The sequence below is a fragment of the Myxine glutinosa genome, chromosome 4, assembly GCF_964187855.1.
Source record: "Myxine glutinosa chromosome 4, kmMyxGlut1.1, whole genome shotgun sequence".
NCBI lineage: Eukaryota > Metazoa > Chordata > Myxini > Myxiniformes > Myxinidae > Myxine > Myxine glutinosa.
In genome coordinates this window covers 142,857,404-142,878,115 of record NC_136264.1, presented here as the reverse complement: position 1 = coordinate 142,878,115, position 20,712 = coordinate 142,857,404, and the positions used below count along the sequence as shown (strand labels likewise).

At 43.8% G+C, this 20,712-nt stretch overlaps 1 protein-coding gene across 7 annotated transcripts in view; it reads left to right on the top strand.

Moving 5' to 3' along the window:
* The window catches only part of LOC137425322 (dnaJ homolog subfamily C member 9), a 45,598-nt gene that overhangs the window by 23,665 nt on the left and 1,221 nt on the right, over positions 1-20,712 (top strand). For 4 of the 7 annotated variants that reach the window (XM_078776541.1, XM_068113627.2, XM_078776542.1 and 1 more), the window contains one exon: positions 3,975-4,454. In XM_078776541.1, the coding sequence (XP_078632667.1) occupies positions 3,975-3,977 (3 nt within the window). In that variant the 3' untranslated portion in view covers positions 3,978-4,454. Of the gene's footprint in view, positions 1-3,974; positions 4,455-19,860; positions 19,937-20,046; positions 20,130-20,712 lie in introns of those variants that run through there. The other 3 variants (XR_013623213.1, XR_013623211.1, XR_013623212.1) reach the window with 1 other exon arrangement.

Below are 20,712 nucleotides of genomic sequence, written 5' to 3'. Positions count from 1 at the left end.
ATCCAGTGGAGCAGACAAGGTCCAAAATGTGACCACGGATATGGGTAGGAAAGTCGACATGTTGAGTGAGGTTAAAGCAGGTGAGTAAATCAGTGAAGTCAGTGGTTATTGTGGAGTCAGTGGAGTCCATGTGGATATTGAAATCACCAAGGAGGAGGATTGAGGGGGAGAGGGAACATAGCTGGGTCAGAAAGTAGGAGAAGTCAGACAGGAATGATGGGTGGGGTTTGGGAGGGCGGTAGACGACAGCCATGACTGACTGCGTGTGACCAGAGAGTTTTAAAGCCAGGTGTTCAAATGATGATTCCATCTGGGTCGAATGATGATTCCATCTGATTCCACCTTTAATTCCATCTGGGTCGACAACGATTTGTCCCACTTCATCCTTCAAGCAACTCACCCCCATCACATCACACCTCTCTTTTGCTATCTGCTTTGCAATCCTGAATACTGCTTTCTGACCCTCTTCCGAATCAAAGCGTTCTCCGAACATTTTCCTACATGCCTCCTGCGCCTTTGCTACCTCTTTCTTTGCAGCCTTCCTGGCTGCCTTATAACTTTCATGCTCTGCTGTTTCTGCTCCCGTACCCTTCGCCTTCTGCCACTCCTTGAACTTCTTCCCCTTCTCGTCAATCTTCTTTCCAACTTCATCATCCCACCACCATGTTTCCGAGTGCCTCGGTGGTCCTTTTGTCCATCCACATACCTCACCAACGGCTCCCAACAGACTAGCTTTCATCGACATCCAACCACTTTCAAGCTCAACCACATCATCCTCGACCCTACTCAGCCTCTCTTTTAATGCCTCCCTTACTGTCACCTCTTTCAACCTCCACACCTTCATTCTCGGTTGGTACTTCACCCGCCGAGCTCTCCTCGCACCTTTCACCCTTATGTCGCAGACAACCAAGTGGTGCTGTGAAACAGCCTCCTCCCCCGGGATCACCTTTGTGTCCTGGAGGTGCCCCCTATCTCGCCTACGCACCATCAGGTAGTCAACGGTTGTCGTCGACCCACCTGACGTGTATGTAACAAGCTTATTATCCTCTTTCTGGAACTGAGTATTACAAGTCAACAAATCAGCTCCATCAGCAAACTCCAAAATCCTTTCACCTTCTCCATTTCTCACACCATATCCGTAACCCCCATGAACTCTGTCAAAACCATCCATACTCCTTCCCACGTGTCCATTTAGGTCTCCTCCTACCACAACAACTTCCTCATCTTTCACGTTTTCCAGCAGCTTCTCTATCGCCCACCAGAACTTGTCCTTTTCTTCATCGCTTCGACCAACCTGCGGAGCATATCCCGAGATGACGTTCACCAAGAGCTTTCCAATCATCATTTTCACCATCGACCTATCACTCACTCTCGTCACACTCACCACACTGTCTACAAACTCCTCAGAAAACAGGACACCAACACCATTCACGCCCTCCAGGCACCCTTGCCACACAAACTTGTATTTCTGCCCCTGCCTACCCTTCACCATTCTCACACCACTTCCTTTCCATCTCGTCTCTTGCACACAACATATGTCCACTCTTCTTCTGACCAATACTTCCACCACTTCTCCTGATCTCCCTGTCATTGTCCCTACATTCCATGTCCCAAACCTCAGAAACCGATCTCCACTTCAGGCTGTACCCTGCCCATATGTAGTTGTAATTGTCATGGTTCCCTTTTTGAGGCAATGTTTTTATGGCCGGATGCCCTTCCTGACGCCAACCCTCTTACTCGTCTTTTACGACACGCAGGGATACGGTGTACCTATTGTTATCCAGGGTACACACCGGGAAACGTTTAAAACATGGAAATTCTGGGGGGTGGGAGAGGGGGGGGGGGGGGGCGGCATCAAGGGAAAGATAAAATGAAAATAAACCCCTTCAGCCGGCACTTAGCTTGGCATCCCAAAGAGTACTTTCAGGAGCTTGGCGGCTGTTGAAACTGGGGTAGCCACTCATGTGGGAAGTGGTCCAAAATGACGGTGTAGAACACCGCGCGTCGAAGACGCAACAAGCGTGAGGCGAGCAGATTAGACGGCCTCCTTTCGATTCTCTACCGTCAAGTCCAATGCGGCCTTCAGCTTCCAAGAGCCCAGCAGTTGTCCAAAACCTCGTGTGGGGAAATGTGGTATCTGTCCGTCTTGTCCACCGTCCACACGCGGCTCCAAGCTCCGGCGCGAGGAAGCCCTCCGTCCGCCCGCACGCTTCGCCAGGCCCCGATGCTTTATACGACTTGCTTTATACGCATTGTTAAAAGTAAATAATGACAGATGTTTTCTTTCACAATCTTGCGAGATTTCCAGAACTCCTCGGCGTCAAGGGAAAGATAAAATGAAAATAAACCCCTTCAGCCGGCACTTAGCTTGGCATCCCAAAGAGTACTTTCAGGAGCTTGGCGGCTGTTGAAACTGGGTTAGCCACTCATGCAGGAAGTGGTCCAAAATGGCGGTGTCGAACACCGCGCGTCGAAGACGCAACAAGCATGAGGCGAGCAGATTAGATGGCCTCCTTTCGATTCTCTACCGTCAAGCCCAATGCGACCTTCAGCTTCCAAGAGCCCAGCAGTTGTCCAAAACCTCGTGTGGGTTAATCGAGATCAACGTTCGTATCTTTCCGGAGCCGTACAATTCCTGGAATTAACGTTTTTGAGCATCCAATGACCGTGCTCTCAGTCAGTGGTGAGAAGGAAGCAAGCCTTCCTTCTTGGCTTGCGGAATCAAGCCTTGCACGGAAGCTCACGGAAGCTTCTTGGCTCACGGAATCAATCACGGAAGCAAGCCTTGCATGGCGCTTGCAATTCAATTCAATGAATGAATGAATTCAATGTTATATTTTAAACTGTAGAACACGAATTGGAACACGAACCTGCAGTTTAGCAGTGCTCTGACTTTGGCAAATTGTATGGAATCCTGATTGCGTCCTGATTGCGCATACATGGAGTGGAGTAAGGTAATTGTTTGTCTGCTTGTCTGATTGTCAAACAAAATTGAAAATGACTCCAAACGGAAAACTTACTATTTTTAGGGACATCATCAAGGACATAAATAACGGGCACAAATAAATTATATAATGTGTTGGATAAGGTGGTGAAAAATATGTAAATCGGCAGCAGTAAAAAAAAAAAAAAATCTTTTTTTTTCTTTTTCCCCTGACAGTTTTTCCAACCTTTTATTTTAATTCAAGTGAATTATACACTTGAACACTAGAACACAATTCACCTTCTTGGCACTCACAAAAAGCTGCAGTTTAGCAGTACTTTGACAAAATATGACCGTTTTATGCCATCTAGACCAATCTAATGTGCTGCTTGCTGTCTCAGCGTTGGGGAATATCGAGATTCGGACAAAATTGTGCCTCATGGAAAATAGAGATCATGCTCAAACACAAAGCAAGAGTTTAAAAAGACCTTTCCCATGTCCTTTTTCCTCAAGACTGGGGTAAGGTGTTCTATAAACTCTAGTGACATGTCTGTTTACACGTTTTCATCCCTGTCTCTGCCTGTTTGTCTGTGAACAGGATATCTAAAAAATTTGTGGTTGGATTCGGACGAAATTTGGTGGACAACTTAGGTGTATAACAAGGACAAAATGATTAGATTTTGGTGAAGATCCGAAACTGGATCCGGATACTTGAATGGTTAAGTGATTCTTCACCATTGAGAGATGGGGCCAAAAACGGTATATAGCATGTTATTTCAAAAAGTTGTGAACAACTTGTAACAAAAGTGGGTGGATGAGTTGGTTAGGTGACGAGAACAAGCTGATTCAATTTTGGTTCGTCCGGATCCAGATCCGACTTAATGCGATACAAAACGTAAACTGTTCAGCCTGGGGGGAGGGTTGTTCTCTACCAAGTGCAGTTGTAGTTTGAAATATTTTTTTCACGTGTTTCTGTACTTTAAAAAAAAAAGTGTTTTGTAAATTTATTTACATTTTTACTCACGAATTTTATTTGTCTGTCGCACTTCAGTAACGACAAGTGGATGACAAACTGCCTGGTTTTGTGCGTGCAAGCTTTATGGACTGAAGAAAGTTCCTGCACTCTGCGCACGTACCATCATACCTGCAATAATTATCGTATTTATACGATTACAAGCTGTTTACCGACCCTCAGGGTGTGTGGAGTTTGCTAATTTTGTACTGAATGAAAGGTCTGATGGTGTGGGGGGTTTTTTTTTTTTTTTAGGATTGAAAGGTCTGGACGTAGTTATTGTGCAATAATATGTAATAATAGATGGACTTGCGATCCAATACTATCTCATAAAATTGACGGAAGTACAGTGCGTCTTGGCATCAATACATGGCAAGTTTAAAGTGATGTGGTGGCTATGTCCACAAGGCTTCACAAATGGTTGCAGTGCGAGTTTTTCAATAAAATGTGTGTACACATAGTACAGTAGCTTAACGATGCACTGAAGTGAATAAAGGGTCTGAATATCAAGGTCAAAAATTGGTCTGTCTAAAGGGTCTTAAAAGGTCGAAAAAGGAGCAAAGTTGTCTGAAAGTTGTGAACGTCTGAAAGGGTCTAAGGGTTCTCGAGTCAAGGGTCTAAAAGGTACGTTTGAATAGACATACTCACAGCTCAACTTGCGTTCAAACAGTATAATAAATAGACATGCTCGCATGGGTCCACAGAGGCTTCACCTGGACTGAGGCTTCACCACCCAGGGTTTTGGTTTTCTATATACATATAGATGGCAGTTTACCGCCCTCTGGGTGGGTGCAAGTTTGCGCATTATTTACTGAATGAAAGGTCATTGTTTGCAAATGATAGGTCTGAAAAGATCTGAAAGGTCCTGAGGTCAAATTGAAAGATCGAGACTGTCAAATGTGAAAAGAAAAGAAAACTGTACATTTTACACCATTTGGGTGTTGGCCTGTTTCGCCATGGATCTGCCTTCACCAGGTTGATTGACAGGCATGGTCCCACCCACCCTAGTTTCCCTTCCTATTACTATGCATCGTGATGCCGTTTTGTTTACCTTTTGTGGAATCCTTTCAAGTTGTGAAATATTTGAGTAGTAATGGACCTTCCCACTATAAATTGCAGTAGATTCGTGTTTAAACCAAGTTGAGCCTAAACCAATTGAGATAGACTGTCTTGAAAGAATATATATATATATATATATATATATAGTAATATAGTAATATAGTAATAACCCGGCCGACGTCATTAATTGGTTCCATAAGCCTTGACGTAAACTGGGCGTAATGTCTTAAAAATGCCTTAAAATGAAGACAAACACCATAAAACTAGAGTAAATAACTGGAGGAGGCTGCGGCTTCGCCCTGAATCTTTGCCGCTCCCCGTCGGGAGTCCCTCCGTTGTTTTCTATCGAGCGGGGTGACCGGCATGGACATGACCGTGAGCTGGCTTGTGTGCCGAGTGGCTCCGCAGCCCGCTTCACCACGGCGTGCTTTACCCAACGTGTCCGAGCAGTTTCACCAGTGGTCTTGTCATGTCTGACGAATGAACGAGCTCAGGGTTCCGTGAACCCGGCCGCCCCGGGGATCGACGCTCGCCTCAGTCGTAGGCGTGCCCCGTCTTTCCTCGAGCGGCCGAAGTTGCTTGCTTCTTTATTTTTGGACGATGTGATATACGCAGAAACGACGACGACGTACAGGCAGGCATTTGCAAATCCGTGCACATGCACACGTCGATTGGTTCGTCGACACCGGATGCCGGTGAGGTGCCCGACGAGGCACCCCGGCTCGAGGCATAACACGGTCGTTCGTTTCACATGGGCCATGGGGCCTGACCTCGTCGTGGACATTGCACACTCTGCACGGTGACGTGACGTCTGCCACGGACGGTCGTCCGAGCCGGCATCGTCTTGTTTCGCCGTTGCCACGTTACGTTGGTTGTTTTACACAGTAAAGGAACCTTTACACAGTAAAGGAATAATCAGAAAAATACCAGCGAAAGGCAAAGCAAGCACGCGACCACAGAACAAAATGCATATGGCGTCGCCTTTGTTTTGAATGAGAACCAGCAGCTACGCGTACGTACAGTATACTGTACATACATTTTAAAAATATTTTTAATGCGCTTTTTATTGTATTTTTTATTGTTTTTTAGCTTCTTTTATTGTTAATTTATGTACTATTTTATTTATTTTAAATATATTTTTAAGGAAAAATTTAATTTTTTTCACGGCCGTAGGATTGACGGAAAGTCGCTCATAATGACGTTCGCTGAACTGAAATTAACTCTAGAAGAGTGGCGTAAAGTCGGATTTGACGTAGGTCGAAATAGTGTAAAACGGGGTGTGACTATATATATATATAAATAAATAACCTGAACATCAAAAGAATCTTTCATTTTTTTGAAATGTGCAGCTTTCGAAACACGTTTCTTTAATTGTAATGGCTGATTATGTAACGGGAACTTCACTTCAAGCTCCTGGTTGATCAACAATGGCATGCTTGAGTGGTTCTGTATCGGGAATCTTTCCCTTTAAATAATGACCCTCATAATGAAATCCTTCAGTTCTCGTGGTTTGACATTCATTTACTGCTCTCAATTGTCACTAGAGGCTTCTGACGGAAAACAACAAGAAAATTCAGATGCCACGCCTGGCATGAACGTTTAAGGGCAATTGGGATGCTTGAGGCGAACAATTGCCCAACGTCTTGGTTGCTCACAGCCTGCATTTTCCAACCTGGCCAGGCGTTGCGGTGAAACGAACTGTGAATGATGGTGCACAAAGAGGAAGACCACGGGTAACCACCCCAAACCAAGACAGCTGGATTATGCTGCAGCATCTTCGTGATTGTTTCTGCCCTGCTACACAAACAGCTGCAGTGACAGGTCACCACAACAACCGCATCGGTGTCTACTGTGCGGAGGCGCTTGAGGTCAGGTGGTGGCAAGACGTCCTTGCAGAGGTCCAGTGTTGAACGCAGTGCATCGGCGGAACAGACCAAGATGGTGTCTGCAGCATCAACTCTGGACACAGCAAGAGTTGAGTGCAGTCTTGTTCAGCGATGAGTCCAGATTTTGCCTCCAAGCTGCTGATGGGCGTCAACGGGTATGGCGCAGAGGTGGGGAAACGTATGCATCATGCTGTCTTCGCCAGATCAATCGTTGGGGAGGCCCGAGTGTGATGGTATGGGCCGGCATTTCCACCCGTTTCAGGACACCTCTGGTCATCGAAGGCAATCTCACTCGTCATGTCAATGAAGTTTTGAGACCTCATCTGCTGCCATTTCTCCCAGGCTCATCCTGACCACAGTTTTCCAGCAGGACAACGCTCAACCCCATGCTGCTTGCCTGACCACCAGGTTCCTCCAGCAACAGGGTGTTGAAGTGATGCCTTGGATGCCTTACCTTATTCTCCTAACCTCAATCCCATTGAGCATTTATGGGATGAGCTTGGTTGACGTCTTGCATCGAGGAGATCAACGGCTGTTAATCGGCAAATGCTCATTCAAGGCTTGCGGGAGGAGTGGGACAGACTTCCCCAGGACCGCATCAGACACCTGGTATAGAGCATGCATCGGAGGTGTACAGCCTGCATCACAGCTCAGGGAGGGGACACACGATATTGAGGACTGCTGTCATTCTTTCCTTGACTGTTAGGAGTGTTGTGTCCATTCCTGTCATTTTGTTTTGACTATTCAGATGCATGCCTTTGTTGCACCACCCCTTGTGATGTTCATGATTTTTGCTTTTTTGTGATTGAGGCAACCTCTTGTTTATTGGCATGTTTAGTAAAGATAGATGAACTTTACATCTGTGTTCAAATATTTTTCATTTTTGTGTGGAGGATTTCAATGAGTGTCCTAAAGATTTGATAAGTTTCTTTTGATGCTGTGTGTATGTATATACATATACACACTCCCGGTCAAAAGTTTTAGAACGCCTCAATTTTTCCAGTTTTAATGAAATTTAAGCAATTAAAGTCAAGTGAATAACCTGAAATGGTACAAAGGTAAGCAGTAAACTGCTCGAGGAAAAAAATAAAAAATAAAGGCATTCTTCAGGGAACAAGTAATGGGTTAACACCTTACAGCTGTTCTGCAGCAATGTAAGGAAATTAAGCCTTAAGTTGATGCAAACAATTCCTACAGATGTCCCAACTTCTGCTGATTACAAACCCCCTGTCTGTATAAAAGCAGTATTGGAACAGACTATTACACCCTCTGAAGCATTATTTGGACAATATTGCACTGCACGAAGTAGTATATTGGAAACTGGAGGAAACTCTGACAGGAAGAGGTCTGGCAGATCCAAAGCCACAACAGAATCAGAAGACAACTTTCTGAGAGCCAACAGCTTCAAGCACAGCTTAACATTGGTCGAAGTAAGCAAGTCTCAGTTTCAACTGTGAAACGAAGACTTTAAGCTGCAGGTTAGACAGGTCGAGTGGCAGTAAGAAAGCCATTGCTAAGATAGCAAAATAAGAAAAAGAGGCTTGCCTGGGTCAGGAAGCACTGCCAGTGGACTACTGAAGACGAAGAAGGTCTTGTGGTCCAATGCTTTGAAATTTTTGGTTCATCACGCAGGGTTTTTGTATGCCGTCGAGTAGGCTAAAGGATGGTTCCTCAGTGTGTGACACCAACTGTCGAACATGGAGGAGGAAGCGTGATGGTCTGGGGCTCTTTTGCTGGATCCAGAGTTGGCGACTTGCACCGAGTGACTGGCACCCTGAACCAAAAGGGCTACCACAGCATTTTGCAGCGCCATGCAATACCCTCTGGTATCCGCCTAGTTGGTCAGGGGGTTCATCCTGCAGCAAGATAATGACCCTAAACACACCTCCAGGCTATGTCAAAACTACCTTCGAAGAAAAGAACAAGACTGTAGGCTTCAAATCATGGAATGGCCAGCACAGTCTCCAGACCTAAACCCCATCGAGCTAGTTTGGGATGAACTGGATAGAAGGGTGAAAGCAAAGCAACCTACAAGTGCAACATATTTGTGGGAACTTCTGCAACAGTGTTGGGAACAACTTCCCGAACAATATTTGATTTCCATTGTAGAAAAAATGCCACGAGTGTGTTCGGCGGTTATATCTGCAAAAGGTGGTGACTTTGCTGAGCCACAAATATAAATTAAATTTTGTTAAAATGATTCTATGATTTCTTTTTTTATCTCCAACTGTTTATTTGTTCTCTGCTTAATTTCAGAGGACATTGAGACATTAAACTGTGTAAATTTTAATTTAAAAAAATGGAAAAAGTGAGGTGTTCTAAAACTTTTGACCGGTAGTGTATATATATGATGTAATAATATGGGTCGAGGCTTATCGGTTGCGTCAGTGCCATTGTATGGTTTCGTTTTTCTCATTGTTGCTCATATTGCCAGATGTAGGGGTTATTTTGGTGTCACTGTTATATTGACATGCAGAACTATGTTTTGTCAGAGGTAAAATCCAAATGAAGAGGAATTAATTGCAGTTGGTCAGCCAGAACACATGCGATGAAGAAAATATATTGTAATTGCTGAAGTATACGAATGTTACTGAATGTGTTGTCACAAAAAAAAAAAACTGAACAAAATGCAAGCAGAGACAAGGCCACCATAGTTCTTTTTTGGCAAAAGAACCTTAAGTGTTTCAATCACATAATAGCATTTGTTGTGGATTACGCGTATACAATAGACTATCTTGTTAGACCCGACGCACGCACCTTGACCTATCGGCGTACGACCAGCCAAGTGACGTCTGGCAGCGCACTTTTTATGTGACAAAATAGTTGACAATTGGATTTCCAAACAATTTTGTTCAAATTCAGTTGGTCAAAATGTGCCACTGGCTACATGACGTCCCACACATAGTCAGATTGAAGGAATCCGCTCAACCCCAACTCTGCACCGGAGTGACGCTTTGAAAGGGAGGTAAATACTGTATAGCATATTTAATAGTGAAACATCACAGAGGGATTGAAGGGTGACATGGTGCTATCTGAACACTCGGTCGCTGCCGATGCTAGTTGGGGTAATTGACGAGACAGCTGATTGAAACACATGCATGAGGAGATGGCTAACTAATGTAATTAAATTATCCCTTCCCCTAGCCCATTTTTGTTCGATCAAATACTGTATATAAAGCTCCAAACCATTCACTTATGATTTGCTCACTGCCTCACTCACATAAACGTTCGGTACTTTCTAAGTGGGTTAGAAAGTTGAAATTTGGCATACTGATGTAACTCAAAGCCACAATTTCAGAAAAAAAAGTAGAACGGCACTTGGTAGAGTGCAAATACCTCCACCAGGCTGACAAGTTTATTTTGTATCCCACTGATGGGTCATATCTGTTTCGGACCTGAATCAAAATCTAATCGCCTTGTTCTTGTCACTTACCCAACTCATCCACCAAGTTGGAATCTGTCCACAGGTTTTTGAGATATCATGCTATATGTCGGTTTTAGCCCGATCATTCAATTTTGAAGAATCACTAAAAAATTCTCTGATTCGGATCCGGATTAAAATCTTCACCAAAATGACGTCATTCTTCCTTGTAACACACCCAACCTGCCCACCTAGTTTCTTCCGAATCCGTCCACTACTTTTTGATTTTTGATCGCTTGTAGTGATCGTTCACAGATCATTGTTCTTTTTTAAAATTAAACTCAAATTGTGGCATATTTGTTCTCCCCTTATAAATCCAGCATGCTGGAGGCACATCCTCAACCCAAATAAGCACAGCAACAAAATATAAATACAGGGTTTAATTTAAATATGGGGTGGAGACATAATAAAACAATTGTAGAACAAGAGAAAAATGACCACAGTGTGATCACCAGCTGCAACGTGTAGAATCATGAGGATATCCGTTGCAATATGCGCTACCAAATTCGACCAGTCATTAAATTATACGCATGCATTAGCATCTTTTTGTCTTTCAGTTCTGGTCTTGCTTTTGTTTTGCGATGAAACATGCTTCATCAACTGATTACATATAATGATTGGACGTGAATGTTATTTATGTTTATGTTAATAATTCATTAATGTTATTTATTAATGTTAATTCTGGGTGGCAGAGGGATAATTTGAAACGGGCTTGGTCGGTAGGGGAAGTCCGAGTGTATGCACATGTGCTATTCAATAATTACACCTCATTTGTGTCAAGTTCTGTGAAACGAGATTGATATGAAAACATTCATGTTGTCCTTGTTGCTAAATTTATTCTGGTTTCTTCTGGTTTCTGGTTTCTGGTTTCATTCTGGTTTATTTATTCTTTCAATTTATTCTGCTAAATTTATTCTGGTTTCTTCAAACAAATCGCGATTTTAGTCCGCAATGTTCTTACCTCATACCAACGCACGTCCGAGTGTATGCGCATGCGCTATTCAAAAAGGCACCCCAACAACAAGAACAACGCGGTCCTCTCATAGAGCTGCCTCGTCACAGCTAAAAAGAACACGCCTAGTAACGCACTTGTTCTATTACAAATACAGTTGCCCCTTACTTGATCTTTAATTACACCACATGTACAGGAGTGGTAGGAGACAACGAAAAGGGAAAAAATAAAGATGGGGGATAGAGGTGGGTAGGCCTTCCTTCCACCTGAGGCACTGTGGTCTGACATTCTGACAGCGTTTGTCCCACTCACATGCGTGGCCATGTCATGCTGAGCTCCTCCATACAACAGCACACATGGCTTGCAGGCTGTAGGTGAGCGAATTGGGGGCAAATGTCAGAAGAACTCCAACTCGTATGGCCTGTCACACAAACTCCACTCTCTAAATTCGGTTAGTAGGAGTGGCCCGGCTCCCCAAGCTCTCTGGATGCACTCTTCATGACTAACCCCTCCGGCTGTACTATATGCACTATTTCTAAAAGATCATGACAGCCTCTTACATGTAATACATGAACGTGTAATACATGAAAATGCAGAGGGAGGCTGGTAAAGACTAAGAGCTATACTAGATTAATGATCTTGACAGTGCTGATTTGTGGTAATTATGAATTGAATGTTCTAACACCAATAAGGAAATGTCTGTAATTAATTCATCCTTTTACCCACGAAGGCGTTTTTATCACATTATATGACTGGTAGATCGCTCCTTCTTCCCGGCACAACTTTACGAGCCGTTTTGATCACGACTGTAAAGGTCAGTTGAGTCCACAGTTCAGGGTAGGGTTGGGTTGCGACTTTTGATTTCCGCTATTGGACATATTGAGCCAATCAAGAGCAATGCTATTTAACCACCACCGCTCCAAACCAATCAGGCCGAGTGAGCCAGAGGCGGCTTGTGCTGACCTGTGGTGCAACAATGATTACCGTGACCAATTGCCCTCTAAGCTAGTGTTGATTGACCACCTAAAGCGAACCACAGCAATCAGAATTCACTCGACATCAAGTGAGGTTTATTTTAAAAGAAAACAGTCAAAAAATGTGTATATAATAAATAATTGGAAACACTAATCACAAACAATAGAAATCCCTTAACCCCTACCGATACATGCCCTTGATGCCATTGGATGATCAGAAGATTAGTAATTATCCCATGTCCTTAGGGCCCAACCAATCACCGCCATGAAATATACATAGGGAATTGACAGGACAGGAAGAGATTGTCATAAAACCCGGCAAAGCTGTGCAGGAGTTCTGGATGTGGTTCGACTCCGTAGGGCTATAATTCCAGGTCCAGCAAGAGAGAGGCTCTCTGTGTGGTGCAATATCATTAGGTGGTTCAAGGGACAAGGCAACTGTTCGAACTGTTTGCAATGAAGCACAGGCTTCTTTCTTGAAGCACAAGCACAGGCTTTTACTTTGCTCTCAGATCACTAGCGTCTGCCTTTTTATCAATTCTGGCTTGTGTGTGTTTGGTGGCAGGAGACTAGATCATAATGGTTGCATCACGAGTTTAGCGACATGCAGCACGCGTCTCTGAGGTGATTTAATTGCCTTTTGACGGCACGTCTTTATTTTTCCTCCCAGCTTGCGCTGCCAGGTTTTGCGAGTGTCTTAAAAGAGAAACATTTGGACAGATAACAGGATAAAGAAAAATGAATGAATGAATGATCGTTTTAGGGCCATTTTCCCCGCTGGGGCGGGGGTTAGCCTTGCGGGCCCCATGACAATCATGGTTCCCTGTTGGAGGCAATGTTTTTTTTTTATGGCCGGATGCCCTTCCTGACGCCAACCCTTGGTCACGCTCTTACGATGCGCAGGGATACGGTGTACCTATTCTAAACCGGGGTACACACCAGGATCATTCATCCAAGCAAGCTGGTACTCAATTTGCTGACCTCGGAAGGATGACAGGCTGAGTCAACCCCCCTGGCGTTAATTCAGCGATCGACCGGGATTCGAACCCAGGATCCTCGGATCCCAAGCCGGCACCCTAACCGCTAAGCCAACACCAGGCTAGATAACAGGATAAAGGCATGAAATAAATGAGTTGTAAGGAATAGTGGATTATACACAAACAGGATGGCAGGGAAGATAAATGTCTACCTATTACAGTGCCTTCAGAAAGTATTCACACTCCTTGACTTTTTTAAAAACATTTTGTTGTGTTACAGCCTGAATAAAAAATGGGTTAAATTGAAATGTTTTGTCACCGATGTACAAAAATACCCGACAAGGACAAAGTGAAAACATATTTTTTGAAAATTTTACAAATCTATTGAAAATGAAATACAGAAATATCGAATTTACATAAATATTCAACCCCCTGAGTCAATACTTCGTAGAAGCACCTTTGGCAGCGATTACAGCTTTGAATCTTGTTGGGTATGTTTTTACCAGCTTTGCACACCTATTTGGGGAGTTTCTCCCATTCTTCCTTGCAGATTTGCTGAAGCTCTGTCAAGTTGGATGGGGAGCATCGGTGAACAGCAATCTTTAAGTCTTTCCACAGATTCTCAATGGGATTCAAGTCGGCTTTAGCTTGGGCCACTCAAGGACTTTCACATTGTTGTTCTGAAACCATTCCAGTGTTGCTGTGGCAGTATGCTTGGGTCATTGTCCTGTTGGAACGTAAATCTTTGCCCCAGTCTAAGATCTTTTTCACTTCGAAGCAGGTTCTCCTCAAGGACTTGCCTGTATTTGGCTCCATTCATTGTTCCCTCTATCCTTACAAGTCTCCCAGTCCCTGCCACTGAAAGGCATCACCAAAGCATGTTGCTGCAACCACCATGCTTCACAGAAGGGGATGGTGTTAGTAGGGTGATGAGCTGTGCTCTGCTTCTGCCAGACATAGTGCTTTGCATTCTGGCCAAACAGTTCAATTTTCGTCTCATCAGACCACATTCTTTTTCTCATGCTCTGTCTTTCACGTGCATTTTTTGCAAACTCCAGGTGTGCTGTCATGTGCCTTTTTATCAGAAGTGGCTTCCGTCTGGCCACTCTCCCTTAAAGCCTAGATTTGTGAAGTTCTGCAGAGACTGTTGTCCTTCTGGTAGGTTCTCCCTTCTCAGCCAAGGAACTCTACTTCTGTCAGAGTGGTCATGGGTTCTTGGTCACCTTGACCAAGGTCCTTGTCCGGTTGCGCAGTTTGGTCGGACGACCAGCTCCAGGAAGAGTCTGGGTACAACAACACAGAACATGCATTTTAAGGCCATGTTCCCTGCTAGAGCGGGGGTTAGCCTTGCGGTCCCCATGACAATCTTCTCCATTTTGCCCTATTTTCTGCATCTCTCCTTGTTAACCCCCTTGCCCGCATTTCTTCTTCCACCATCTTTAGCCAAGTCTTTCTCGGTCTTCCCCGTCCTCTACTTCCCTCTACATTAACTTCCATCACTCTTCTCAACCAGTCACTTTCATCCTTCCTCAACACATGACCAAACCATCTCAACCTGTTCCTCTTCACAGCATCAATCACAGGCAATATTCCCATCATCTTTCGCAATTCATCATTTGTCTTCCTCTCTCTCAACGATACTCCGCACATCCATCGAACCATTCGCATTTCCACCCTTTCCAGCCTTCGTTGCTGCTCTACGTTCATTACCCATGTCTCGCTCCCATAAATCATAACACTTCTCACACATGCAGCATACACCTTTCCCTTCAGCTTCAGCGACACTCTCCTCCTCATCAGCACGCCACTCAGTTCCCGAAACTTCTTCCATGCACATCTCACTCGAGCAACCGTTGCCGAGTCTGATCCACCTTCTCCATTCAGCATGTCTCCGAGGTAGCAAAATGTTTTCACACCTTCCAGCTTCACGCCGTCTCCAAGATCCAACTCAACATTTCCTCCATCTGCAGCTCCCTCTGTGCACACCTTACATTTGAATGTAGCTGCCACACTGGTTAATGACCCTCTCAGACCACTACATTTTTGATGAGCCCACTCAGCACACATTGTACATTGAATGGAGTTCACTCCGACACCCTTCCTGCACACAGCACACGGCCACTTCCCAGTTCTTTCCACCTCACCACATGCTTTACCACTTGCCATCACCTTTGTCTTTCCGATATTCACCTTCAGACCTTTTGTCTCCATACATTCCTTCCACTTGTTCATCTTTTCCTTCAGTCCATCCATACTTTCCGCAATCATACTTTCCCCCCCCCCCCGCAATCATACAATCATACTTCCCCCCCCAGAATTTACATGTTTTAAACGTTTCCCAGTGTGTACCCTGGTCAGAATAGGTACACCGTATCCCTGCGTGTCGTAAGAGACGACTAAGAGGGTTGGCGTCAGGAAGGGCATCCGGCCATAAAAACATTGCCTCAAAAAGAGAACCATGACAATCACAAGTCTGGGTAGTTCCATATTATTTCCATTTCCTAATGATAGAGCTCACTGTGCTCTTCGGAATGTTCAACACTCCAGAAATTGTTTTATACCCTTCTGCAGATCTATGCCTCCTCACAATTCAATCTTGGACTTATGCAGAGAGTTCCTTGGACTTCATGGTAGAGTTTCTGCTCTGATATGTACTGTCAACTGTGGGACCTTATACAGAAAGGTGTGTTTCTTTCTAACTCATGTCCAATCAATTGAATTGGCCACAGTTTGACCCAAATCAAGTTGGAGAGACATCTCAAGGATGATCAAAGGAAATTGGATGCACCTGAGCTCAATTTGGAGTGTCATAGCAAAGGCGTTGAATACTTATGGACTTAAGACATTTCAGCTTTTAATTTTTGATTTAATTTTCTAAAAAAACAAAATAGACTTAGACATTATTGGGTATTATGTGACAATTTTAAAAAAATTTAATCCCTTTTAAATTCAGGCTGTAACAACAAAATGTGAAAAAGGTTAAGGGGTGTGAATATTTTCTGAAGGCACTGCACATACACACCACATGTCTCATATAAGTAATTTACCTCACAACTTATGCTAAACATGTACTATGAAATAACTGATGCGATATCAATCATCATTAACCCCTAGAAGTCATTTCCACAACAATATATTCAACACTCAGTCCTCGTCAAAGCTGCATGAAGCTACATGAGGTAAGCCCTTTGTTTCAAACTCTACCTGAGTTCCTCCACAACTGCAGGCATTTACAGTACCTATAGAAAGTCTACACCACTTTCAAGATTTTCGCCTTTTGTTGCCATGTAGCTTGGAATTAAATTGCATTAAATCAGACTTTTCCACCTTTATTTACACATAGTAACCCACAACTTCCAAGTGAAAAACAAATTCTACAAATTTCAGAAAATTAATTAAAAATACAAAACTGGTATATCTTTGGATAAGTGTTCACCCCCCTGAGTAAATACTTGGTGGAGGCACATTACAGCTGTGAGTTTGTTGGGACAGGTCTCTACCAACTTTGCACACCTTGATTGGGGCAATATTTGCCCATTTTTCTGTACAAAACTATTCAAGCTCAGTCAAGTTGCTTGCGGAGCGTTGATGGACAGCAATCTTTAAGTCATGCCACAGATACTTTTTTTTTTTAGGTAGTAGGTTGTCAACAGCAATGGCTCAGGCTAGTACGACTGTCCGGACTTAGGAGCGTTAGTGTTGCCCGGAACCATCTTACACACCATGTCAGGATTGCTGGTCTTACTTTCTGTCTATCTCAAACTATAGCTACTGGGCTAGCTTCAATATCTCCTTCTTGCAAACAAACATCACACACTTTTCTTACTCATTTTCCCTCCTTACCTTTACATTCTCTCTTTTATTTCTCTTTCCTCACATTTATCAATGCAGTTATTTTCGGCCTGGCTTTGATGATGACTATATAGTTCGTGACTGCAGTCGATGTTAAAAAAAAAGATGATTTTCAGTTGGATTTAGGTCAGGGCTCTGACTGGGACCCACAAGGACATTTATCTTTTTATTCCTTAGCTACTCCAGTGTAGCTTTGGCTGTGTGCTTCAGGTTGTTGTCATGCTGAAAGGTAAACTTCCGTCCCAATTTCAGCTTTCTTGCAGAGGGCAGCAGGTTTTCCTCGAGGATTTTTCTGTATTTTGCTCCATCCATTTTCCCTTCTATCCTGGCAAGTGCCTTTGTCCCTGCTGATGAGAAACCTCCCCATTACATGATGCTGCCACCACCATGTTTCACAGTAGGGATGGTGTTCTTTGGGTGATGTGCTGTGTTGGGTTTGCGTCAAACATAACCTTTTGCATTTAGGCCAAAAATTCCCATCTTGGTTTCGTCAGATCACAAAACTTTTTGCCACATGGATTCAGAATTTTCAGAGTGGTTTTTTGCATGCCTCAAACGGGACTCAAGATAGGCTTTTTGAGTAATGACTTCCTTGTTGCCACCCTGCCGTACAGGCCGGACTTGTGGAGTGCTTGGGATATTGTCACATGCACACAGTAACCAGTATTTGCCATAAAGGCCTGTAGCTCTTTGAAAGTTGCCATTGGTCTATTGGTGGCCTTTCTGATCAGTCTCCTCCTTGCTTGGTCATCCAGTTTGGAGGGATGGCCTGATCTAGGCAGGGTCTTGGTGGTACCATATGCCTTCACTTCTTAGTGATTGTCTTGAGTATGCCTCAAGGGATACTCAAGGCCTTTGAAATATTTTGATACCCATCCCCTGATCTGTGCCTTTCCACAACTTTATCCCAGAGGTCTTTTGAATGCTCCTTGTTGCTCATGGTTGAGACTTTGCTGTGAAATGCACTACCCAGCAGAGGAAACCTACAGGAACAGCTGATTTTATTCCGAAATAATCAGAATGACTATAATTTAACACAGCTGGAGGTAAATTAACTTGGTGTGTGATTTTGAAGGCGATTGGTTACACCTGAGATTTTCTACAGCCACTGTATAAGCTGCACTTGCATGACAATCCCAACGCTACATGCTCCCATCAGCGGCGGACTGGTTTAATCACTTATTGGCGAATAGGCAGTAACAGCATAGAAAGAACCACACACACCACTGAGACTGCCAAACATGTACACTACTCACAATAAGTTAGGGATATTGTGGGAGTGAGTTTATTTTTTTTATAGGGTTAGGGTTCGGGTATTGAAATCAAGAATGCTGTGTTTTTTCACACATTAATAACCATAGAATTAGGACCAACAACGTTTTTCAACATAATTAATACACAAAATCAACCACACCGAAGAACCTGCCAATATCCCTAACTTATTGTGAGTCGTGTACTAACTGCAATGCTGATAGCAGTTACCATTTCAATACTAAGAGCCCAATTATGCCTTTCACAGCAAAGGGCTTACCTTGTGTATCTTTTCTTTGTTGCTTCAGGCATGTGTCCTTCTCTGACTAGAAGTGCCGAGTGTTGATGAATTACATAATCCTAGTTGTAGCTGGAGATTAATGATTTGGTGAGAGCTGGTGGGTTGTTCCTGCTAATTTCTCATGAGCGAATGTAGGTTTTATCTCTAAATGCTGGTTTCAGAAGGTAGAACGGATGTCACCCAGGTGTGTGTGTGTGTGTGTGTGTGTGTGTGTGTGTGTGTGTGTGTGTGTGTGTGTGTGTGTGTGTGCGCGCGCAAAATATGTGCAATATATCACGCCCAAGACGGGAGTTGTGTATACAATACATTTTGTGCACAATATTTATACGAGTATTTAACACATTAAAATGATTTATGTGCATACAATACACAACAAAACAAAACATGCCAAAGCAAAATCAAAGCCAAACGTGTATGAACCATAATTGTGCATATGCGCATGCAAATCACAACCCACAACACGTGTGCGTGCATGCATGCGCATAACACAGGTCACAGCCACCGGTCCTCATCTTTCTCAGGCCCTCCTACTCATGTCCGCCAAATCTCAGGGCTCCCTTCCACTCGGGTCTGTGTGTGTGTGTTGTTTTAGTATTGTGTTGTTTGTGTTTTATATAATATTGGCACATTATGGATTATACATTTTAAAAGAAAAAGATGCATGCAAGCAAAAAAGCAGCCAGATCTATCCTTCTCGAGTAACTAAAACGGCACGCGGTAGAGTGCATTTGTTCTCCACCATTTTGTCCTCCACCATTTTGTCCTCCACCAGGTTGAACAGTTTATGTTTTGTACCCCACTGATGGGCCAGATCTGGATCCAGACCCGAACCAAATTCGAATCTGCTTGTTCTTGTCACATAACCAACTCATCCACTTATTTTTGTCATAACTCTTCCACAACTTTTTGAAATATCATGCTATATATAGTTTTTGCAATCTAACCCTAACAACCCGCACATCACTTGTTGTCCGTCCCCCTTTATTTTGTGCCTCAGCCCTGCTGTTCCCATTTTCCCCTTCCCCTTCTCCTTCTATTGGTCCTTTTGTTATGTTGCACCCTGATGTGTTGTGTGTTTAGCTGTTCCATGAGCCTTGACTGAATAAAAATAAAATGCTTGTGCACAATTTTTGCCTCTGCATTAAGTCACATCCAAACGAGTATAATGGATAATAATAATAAATATAATAATAAATATAATGTGCATACCATATTTTGAGATGCTTTATTTCTTCTGTCCCGCTCATTATAGTTTTATGACAGAAGAATCTGAGAGAAAGGAATTTGGCCTTGATGGAACAAGCAACTCTTTGACGACGCTGATCAAGGTTTGACTGTTTGTTCTTGCGTTTGAGTGCTCCTATGTTGAGGTCTCGCTGGTACGTATTCAACTTACAATTTTCGCCCCATTATTTTGTCCATTTTCACTTCCATAAAGTGACAATTGCAGTCTCGAGGAACTTGATATTGGAGGAGCAAGAAGGAAAATCAAGCGGAAAGACAAATCGCTCCCGCACAAAAGCAAGTGTTGTGAATGTGAGACGTGGCATTGCCGTTGCCACCTCATCCACTGCACACTTTCTTTTTTTCAGTTCTATGAAAAAACTTGTTTGCTCTGAACTGCCTTTTAAATAATTGTCCCCCGTCGCACCGCGGAGCGAAAGGGGGACTATGGTTTTCCCCTCCGTCCGTGCGTGCGTGCGTAAGCGAAGGACCGAATTCTAATTTGGTGTGTGGCAGCGTGACCAGTGACCACTCTTGGTGAAATTTCACCCAATTGGGTGAAATCGGTCGGAGTCTGGTGATCTGGTGAAATAAATCGAAATTGGTCGAAATCTGGTGAAATATCAACAATACGAGGGGGCGGGGCATGTTAAGTAGTTAAGAACCAACAGGAAGCCAGTTCGGGGCACCACCGATGGGGCCGCAGTCAGCCACATCACCAGGACAACACCATGACAGGCAAACATCGTGCAAGGCAAGCAATAGCCACGCCCAGGACCTTTGATTGACAAGGGGGAGGGGCGTACAAGAAGCGGGCCACACTGATTGGCCACCGACAATCGAAGTGCGAGGCAATGACACCTCGGCCAATCAGTGAGGG